Raw genomic sequence first — 9,083 nt, 5'->3', positions numbered from 1 at the left:
GGTCTTAGAGGGGAGGAGCCAGTCTCCCCTAAACAAATTAAGTAGTGCCTAGCTCCCAGCATTCCCAGCTCTTATACCCGATGTAAATTCCAGTGGCCCCTGCTGATCTCAGAGAAATAAATTTACCGGAAAGTACCAAACTCCTCTTATTGCCTATGGAATTGGAATCTAAGGGTGGCATTCAATGCGGCTGGCGAGGATGGATTTTCCTCGCCGGAAACAAGACTTCTTTGCTGTCAAACCCCCTCACCTTATTCAATGTAAGGGCCAAAGCCTCTCTGTGAGAGGACAGCGAGGATTCCATTAAACAGTGAGGTTCGCCGCAAATGCAGCAAGTCCGCCACATTTTGTGGTGAGCCCTGCAGTTTTAATGGCCACCTTCGCCGTTTCCACCTCGCCTTCCACAGGCGAGGTGGAAACAGTGAGTGAAGGGGAGTGCGTTGAATACACTGATGGTGAGCTATCGGCACATCTTGCCAATAATTGGGGACTTATTTAAATAATCATTGTGGAAACCCATATTTTGTTAGTAAGAGTACACCATTTAAGAATAATAAAAACAAATACCTGTTATGATGGAAATTTCAGTCTTTATTATTATTTGTTGTTGAATGAAGATAACACTTTTTTTAATGACTTTTTCATACATACAGTAGTAACTAAGTTACTTTATACTATGTTTTCCAGCCACCATATCCTCTTGCGTGTTGTACTGTGGATTTTGATGGCTGGCAGCTTTCTTATGAGTTCTCTTATTAATAAATTCTGCCCTGCCTAGAGCAAGAAGTTAAAGGTTTCTTCTTTTATCATGATTTCACCCTGGATAAATCCACCATACACAATGGTCTTCACCTTCAAAACAAATGTCAATCCATGGCTGATTTCTTACATATACCCTTCTTTCTGTAGCAAGCAGTTTACAAAGCTCAGGAATTCCGCTACTCATAAAGGCCCTTATTCTGATGTTTTTATTCTGCACATGCGCAGAGGTCAATCTGCGCATGTGCAGCCCCCTTCGCCGCAGACGTATTTCGTCCGCCGCAAAGGGGGCGTATAGGGGCGTGAGGGGCTTCATACCCTCATTTCCCTATGTGTACGCCCCGCGTTTCATGGGCGTTCCCATGCAAACGCGGGGCGTATGCATGGTAATGAGGGTATGACGCAACTCATGGGGGCGGAAAGCTGACGTCGCCGGATGTCAGCTCTCAGCCCCCATACAAGCTATCACACGGACGATTGTCCGTGTGGTCTCAGCTTGCGGGAGCTGCTGGGGCGTGCGGACCTGCTTTCGATGGTCGACGACCATCGAATGCAGGGGGCAGCTCCCACCATGGTGGAGGCGTACGCCTCCACCATTTTTATGCGGATCGCCAGCCGTCCGTGTACGGACGGCCGTGGCGATCCGTCTCGTGGGCGGGGATTGGTTTGTGCGGCCGGAGCACCGTGTGCGGCTCCGGCCGCACCAACCAGAATAAGGGCCAAAGTGTACTGCACTGGACATCCTGCATGATCTTTGCCCTGTGGATTGTAGGCTATACTGTGGTAGCATGGGAAAAAGGATAAACATGTGAATGTTTTCTACCCTTGCCAGGTGAATTGTGCAGCACTGCTGGTTAATGAAGAGGAGGATCAGTAAAAAAATAACCTTTATTGTACATCTTTAAAGGTCATCGGAATAAGATGGTGCTATTGCTGGACCGGATTATGATCTCACAAACTGCAGCCTGTACTGTATACTGTAAATATACTAATGCATTTTTTACATTTCCTTTTATAGCCTCATATACAAATTGTGAACGTGAATAAAATTAATCTAATAAATGTTTAATTACCAATCTATTATTGATTACTTTTTATGAGCAATGGTATCATGGTTTTAAAAGATCTGAACAACAACAACATTTTGTGTGTAAAAGATTTGCTTTTTAATTTCAGAAATGCTGATCGAATAAACACACACACACAAAAATAAAAAAATAATTCCCTCCGGAAGATGCTGGGGCTCATGTACAGTAAAGGTGGCCATACACATGCAGATTTATCTTCAGATCTGGCTGGTTGGAACAAAAACATGGTTATGGATGAGAGCAAATGACAGTTGACCATTTGCTTGGAAATGCTGGAAAACTGACAAACTGTCACTCACCATGTTTTTGTTCCAACCAGATAGATCTGAAGATAAATCTTACTAGTGTATGGGCACCTTTAGATGTATTTTATCTGATTGTATACCAATAAAGCATCTTATTGTTTTAATAGTCCACCTGATAAACAGTAATAACTGATCCAGAGGTACAGTAGGTTAGATATACAGATGTGTATATCTGCTCCTAAGGAGGATATAAAGATATGGGTTGTATTTGTAAATAATGTGTCTTAATATTATTTTAGGCAGTTAATAGCCAGAAGATGATAGGCATCTTGTGTACTATATGTACTAAACCTTGTGGGTGAGATAAACTACCAGCCAATCAGCTCCTAACTGCCATGTTGCAGGATGTGTTTTAATAAAAATTAGAGAAATTACCAATCAACTCCTAACTGTCAGCTTTCACACTCCAAAGATTAGTAAATCTGTGCCATATGTTGTTGCACCAACCTTCCAGGCCTGCAAAAGATACAGGTCCTAAAAGGTGTACTTGGCATCTTTCCCACATCCACATGTTTTATTACTATAATAGGCCCTCGCTGTTGACACATTTTGCCTGCCGATCACTGCTTGCACCTATCCCAATGGTGGGGGGCAGTCAATTTAGATATTTTTGCAAACAATAACTAATCTTCGATAGGTTTGAGTCAGAATATTTTACACTTAGAGTGCATGGCTGCGAGCACTTTGCGTTCTTTCTTCCGGTTAAATCGTTTCACAAAATTGCTGCCACTTATCACAAGACCATCTCCAGCTCTTAGACGTCCGCTGATAATCTGCTGCATGGACAATGGTAGTTCCATCCTCTTGTAATAAATCTGCCCCATTATAATGTATCGACTCCCTGCACAAAGCAAAAATACAATTGTTAAATTGATTAAAGTATATATGTAATTATTATGCTTATAGGGGGGAATTGCCATATGGTAAACCCATTTCTTCTACTGTTTTATCATAGCTCAAATGAAAATAATTAGTTAAAAGCCATAACACACACACATTCCTTCTCAAATGGACAACACCATGTGCACTGCAGATGGGACAGATGTAAATTGCGCAGAGAGAATTAGATTTGGGGGAGTTATTTTCTTTCTGTGCAGGGCCATAGGTGTGCGCAGGCCATTTTTTTAGGGGGTGCACCACTGGAGGGGTGTGTCTATCACACCTACTGGGCGTGTCCATCACAGCCTACTGGGCGTCTCTATCAAGCCTATTGGGCACCAATGCAAATTAAATAGACTGATTTATTTTTGTATGTGCACTTCAGAATGAATCATCCCACACACACACACACACACACACCAGAAATAGGGACAGTGCGCACCTTAGGCGCACTGCAAAAATTTACACTGTAACGCCCATTACACATAATGCCATACACTGTAATGCCCATTACACTAATGTCAAGCACAGTAATGAACATTACACAAAATGCCACACACCATAATGCCCATCACCCACCCACCACCACCAATTAACCCTTTCCTGGTCATTCAGGTGAGAGTGCATACATGGCATCTCATATGCTTCCAAGCAGCCTGACTGCATTGAGTACAACAAGAAATACATTGACTAAATCTATCAAGGTGTTAGATAAATAAGTGTAATCTGATTGGTTGCTATGGGTCTATACTTATGTTCATTTTTTATTTGTTTTTATGAAATATTGGGTGAAATGTAATAGTGTGAGAGAATCAGAAAGTGAGAGATTTGGTAAATCTGGAATTTTTATTTTATTTTTAAAAGCGGCAATCATTTACACTGCAAAAGCAGTTGATTTTGCAGTGTAAATGATTGCTGCTTTAAAAAAACTGTAGATTTCTTACCAAATCTCTCACTTTCTGATTCTCTCATCCTATTACATTTCCCCTGTTGTGTTTTTATTAAATAAGATACGGACACTGACCATCTGTATAGTTTCGGTTATAAATGTGCCATGTGTGCAGCAGTTTTGGTACCTGCTTAGCATTGCAGGAACATAAATAAAAGTCACCTAATATTTTTACAAAAGGTAGTCACATGAGTATTTGTTTGCACTCAGGGATAATTATTGGGCTTTTGCGAGGGAAAGTGCACTACAATGATGTGGAAATGAATAGTCCAAGCTCTATACAATATTTTCTCACCAAGTTTGAAGTCCAAGCAGGATTTTTGGCAGTTTAAATTGTCCACTGCTAAAACCTTCACTCTGAAGAAAAAGCCATCAGGCGTTATATATAGACGATTCATCTTGTATAGCCCACCACTATTTACCAGTATCGTCAAGAGCTGTGTGCCTTTACAGAGTGTGTCCACGTCATGAATAATCCCATTAACCGCTGTAAGAAAGAGAAATGCAATTTTTGTGGATGCTGGTGAAATATTCAGGTCCTGGTGTACAGTTGTACATATGCCTGCATGTAGTTCATGTCTTGTATGTTTTTGCACTGCCTATTTGCCAAAACAGCACAATACTGAGGGAAACGAGTTTCCCGCCCGTCACATATGACTGAAGAGTTTCTTACGTAGTCAAACATACTTTCTAATATCTTACCTCTATATGTACTACCTATCATCACTCCTTCCCTTCAGAGGCAATCTTCTTTGTAAATGTCCTCTTTCCACTCTACATGCCCTCTGTCCATCAGGAGTTCCCTCTACAGGTCATCTGTCCCCACTCCATCATGTCTCCCCTCTACATCTCCTCACTCCATAATCTCTCCCCTCCATGTGTGTTCTCTTTGTCCTCTTTCTATATGAACTCTCTTTTCATCATGCTACTCAGCATTTCCTATTTGAGCCAAAAGTAACATTTTCTCTTTGACAAATACGTTTCTAATGGCTTGAGGTACAACATAATGCGTGATGTCCTACTTACCAAAGTCACTGTTACAATAGGCCTCTCGTTCATCTCTTTCTTTGTGGCATTCAGACAAACAAATCCTTTCTTTGCTATCAGACTCTATAAAGAATGTAGATTAATTTAACACAGTAGATCAATGCATTAAAGGTATAGTTTGTTCAATAGCTACTAGATAAAAATAGCATATAACTACATAACTAGGTTTTCTTATATAACAGTACCTTTTCTGAAGGCATGAAATTGATAGAGGATGCTGGATGGTTGCCGGTTGATGAGCCAAGCTGCTTTGCTTGAGTTATGAGAAAGATCAAGTGTGTTTTTTGCACTGATCTTACCAGGTCTGTTACTATCGTGGTCTAATAAACCATAAATTATGGACTTGCTGTTTCTTTGTTCTTGTATTGAGCTGGTTTTGGTAGAGTGAAAATGAGAGGACACTAAAGCAGTTTGAAGATGGTTTCGGTCATGAAGAAGCTTTTGAGAGTTGATATATTCATTTGTAGAAGAATGTTCCACCCGGACATTTGTTGGGAGTCTATTACCATGGTAAATATTGGCCTTTCGTAGCCCAGAAGTATTGTCCAATGTGACTTTAGACTTTATCTTTTTATCTGACGAAACCATGGTCTTTCTATCTCCCAACTTCAGTGGATGAACTGCAGCCAGAAGTCCATGGCTAGGATATGTGTTCAGGGACATCCTCCAGGGACGATCCCCCAATTCTCTGAATGTTGAATTCTCCCAACCATCTGGAGCTGATAAAATGTAATGTAATTTTAGGAGCCAGGTAAATTTATTGAAAGTACCAGCTATAAACTTTCTCTACATGCATAACCAACATTGGGCCTCTAATGAGGCAGGCGGAGACAAAAGTATCATTCAACATATTTATCGGATGAAGTAATATACTTGAATAAATATCGCTGTATTCTAGACACAGTGTAAGGAAAGTGTCTTTAGTTAGCAGTAGATGCAGCCTAGACCAGGCATGTCCAATCTGTGGCCCTCCAGCTGTTGTGAAACTACACATCCCAGCATGCCTTGCCATAGATTTAGCATTCCCTAATAGTAAAACTGTGGCAAGGCATGATGGGACTTGTAGTTTCACAACAGCTGGAGGGCCATAGTTTGGACATGCCTGGCCTAGACACAACTCTTCCATAACAGATTAAAACAACATAGAGCTAAACAACAAAAGTTATCATCATCTTTATATATGTCTAGTGTCCGTGAGTCTCCGAAACACTGCCATCTGCTGGCAGAGAGTGAAACTACATCTCTTTCTTGCACATGTACAGACTAGCTTTTAAAGTTTTTGCTTGGAGCGGGCTTACTAGTTGGAAATATAAAGTAAGGTGGACACATATTCATTTAGATTTAGCATTATTGACTTTCACCACCACCAATCAAAATTCGCATGAGACATAACCATGAAGGGCTAAATTATCCAGATGATCAGTTAATGGTGGACAATTATTTATCCGTAATTATACATTTTGTAGTAACTTGTATGGAGTTACACAGAGCAATGTTGTAATGCAATCATGTCACATTAACTTACCACAATTAGTCATAAATACTCATTATAATTGGTTGAGCAATTAGTAGGTTATTAATTACCTTTTTTTGTAACCTAATTTGGGCCATAAATGCAAAATGTATAGGTTGTGTTCCTAGTGATGCTATTGCATTCCTAGAACCGTGGTTCTTGGTATCTGAAAGGTTGATAGACAATACATATTGTTGACCTGGTCAAAATGTTGACACAAGCATATACATCAACATGGCTATGGGTCGACACATGAAAAAGTTGACATAGCATTTTGGGGATTTTTTTTACCTTTTTTTAAATATTTTACCATCCGTATTGCCTCTAGGAATGGTAAGGTGAGCCGAGCACAGCGGTAGTCGAGTGAGGCACTTGGTCCGAAACATAGCGAGGAGACATAGTACACTATTTGGGGTTTCAGGAGCTCAGTTGTCCACATTGATACAAAAAAAACCACATGAAAACTCATGTCGACTTTGTGACCTTTTGGGGACAACCTAATATACCGCACCCAAAATGTGTCACTTAGTAATGGATATAAGTGTGTGTGTTTATGAAGGTGTGTATGTAAATGGTGTGTTACCAAAGCATACTTGCTCTGGCTCCCTGCTACATCTCTGACCAGAGGGTGACCAGAATTAATAAATCCCCAACGTATTCTATTTTACAGGTCTGTTTCTACTTCGGTGTAATAACAATGGGGTTTATTCTAGTTCATTCTTTCTGACAAAATCCTTCTTAGATGGACAAAACCATGTGCACTGCAGGTGGGTAGATGTAACATGTGCAGAGAGAATTAGATTTGGGTGAGTTATTTTGTTTCTGTGCAGGGAAAATACTGACTGCATGATTTTACACTTCAATATAGATCTCACTTTGAAGAAAAACCCCACCCAAATCTAACTCTCTCTGCACAAGTTACATCTGCCCCACCCGCAGTGCACATGGTTTTGTCCATCTAAGAAGGATTTTGTCAGAAAGAATGGACTAGAATAACCCCCAATGAGACTATAATGAATCAGTAGGGCCAATTGATTAATGCCACAATATATATATAGAATCTGCTAATGTATGAAAAGTCACCAAGCACTGAAAGAACTCTCTAAAAACAAGAACATCACCATTTGCTCCATGAATATTTACTTCACCCCATATCCCCACTTAAATCTTCTGCCCAGTCTTTGAAGAGTTAATACGCCGTTCTCTGTTACCAGGCAAACACTGCAATTATTTCCTAAATAGAAGAATCTCCATATCTGAGTGTGTGTGGTATTATGTGGTCTTGTTTAAGATGCTTCATTGCTGTTTGAATGGCCCTTGGAAACAAATGTCACATTCTGCAATGTGAATAGAGAAGCTGTGGAAGGCACACATTGTAAATTACGTTTTTGTTCAGTGTGTACACTTTTGATTTGCTAACACTGAGCAGAGAAATACCTTAAGCTGGGTCAGCTGAAAAGTGCTCTGGAGAATCCTATTAAAAGGCATGGGAGGGATTCCGCGAATTATATATATATATATATATATATATATATATAAATATAAAATCTGCTAATCGGAAAATATTGCAAATATGGTAAAATGCATGCAAAAATAACAAACAGTAAGAGAACCCTAAAATGTGTTTGTTTTTTTAAACTCCAGTAACAAATTAGTGTGCACTGCACTAGAGAGAGCAGAAACAGTGCATACATTTAAAGGTGAGCTTTTTACCTCATTAGGAAGGAGCTATGAAGTAAAAGGGTCTGCTTCAGAGGTGGATGCATGTGTCTGTCACATGGACAATTGTGGAGTTATTGTATCAGAATCACGTTCCAAAACACAGCGCTTTACACAGGAGGCCATACTCATGTAAAGTGACTGCCTTGGGCTGGGGCAAGTTTTGATGGAGTAACCTGTGGTACCAGGGCTGGATTAAGGTCTCTGGGGGCCCTGGACAACAAAATTGTGGTGCCCCTCCCCCGGAAGGGGGATATGGTCATATTGTCTACAGCAACTAGGTCGACAAGCATTGGGTCGACACCACTAGGTCGACATGCAGGAAGGTCAACATGGGTCTAGGTTGACACAAGCATTAGGTCGACATGGGAAGGTCGACACTTAAAAGGTCGACATGGGGGTTTTCACTGTTCTTTGAGCCATGTGCCGACAGGCTGTATTTCATGCCCTACCATCCACTAGGCATGGTGGGAAAATAAAATAGTGTAGCGAGGCACCGTGCCCGAAGCATAGAGCGCACAGCAAGCGATGCGAGGGGATGGGGTGCACTTTAAAATGTGTCCATGTCGACAGTTCTTCTACATTCTGGACAAAAAACTGTGAAAACCCCAATGTCGACCTTTTGACTGTCGACCTTGCGCATGTCCACCTAGTGCTTGTGTCGATCTAATGACCATGTCGACCATGGTGCATGTCGACCTAGTGGTGTCTTCCTAATGCTTGTCGACCTAGCTGCTGTAAACAATATGATCCACACCCCAGGACAGATGAGGGGGGACAGGGGACTCCGTCCGGAGGGGGGGGGGGGGGGGGGCGCACCACAA

The 9,083-nt window shown here is 41.1% G+C and overlaps 1 protein-coding gene across 1 annotated transcript in view; it reads right to left on the bottom strand.

Annotated features, from left to right (window-relative positions):
• Positions 1-1,634: 1,634 nt before the first annotated feature.
• Positions 1,635-9,083, bottom strand: part of C6H17orf58 (chromosome 6 C17orf58 homolog) — a 28,358-nt gene continuing 20,909 nt past the window's right edge. Inside the window, exons 2-5 of the mRNA XM_083148180.1 lie at positions 5,213-5,746; positions 5,007-5,090; positions 4,276-4,467; positions 1,635-2,993 (exon numbers count right to left, since the gene is read on the bottom strand). Coding sequence (XP_083004306.1) covers positions 2,797-2,993; positions 4,276-4,467; positions 5,007-5,090; positions 5,213-5,746 — 1,007 coding nt within the window. The 3' untranslated portion in view covers positions 1,635-2,796. The remainder of the gene's footprint in view (positions 2,994-4,275; positions 4,468-5,006; positions 5,091-5,212; positions 5,747-9,083) is intronic.

This window comes from Crinia signifera, chromosome 6 (assembly GCF_055691185.1).
Source record: "Crinia signifera chromosome 6, ASM5569118v1, whole genome shotgun sequence".
NCBI lineage: Eukaryota > Metazoa > Chordata > Amphibia > Anura > Myobatrachidae > Crinia > Crinia signifera.
The sequence above is the reverse complement of the archived record's forward strand: the minus strand, read 5'-3'. Positions and strand labels throughout refer to the sequence as shown.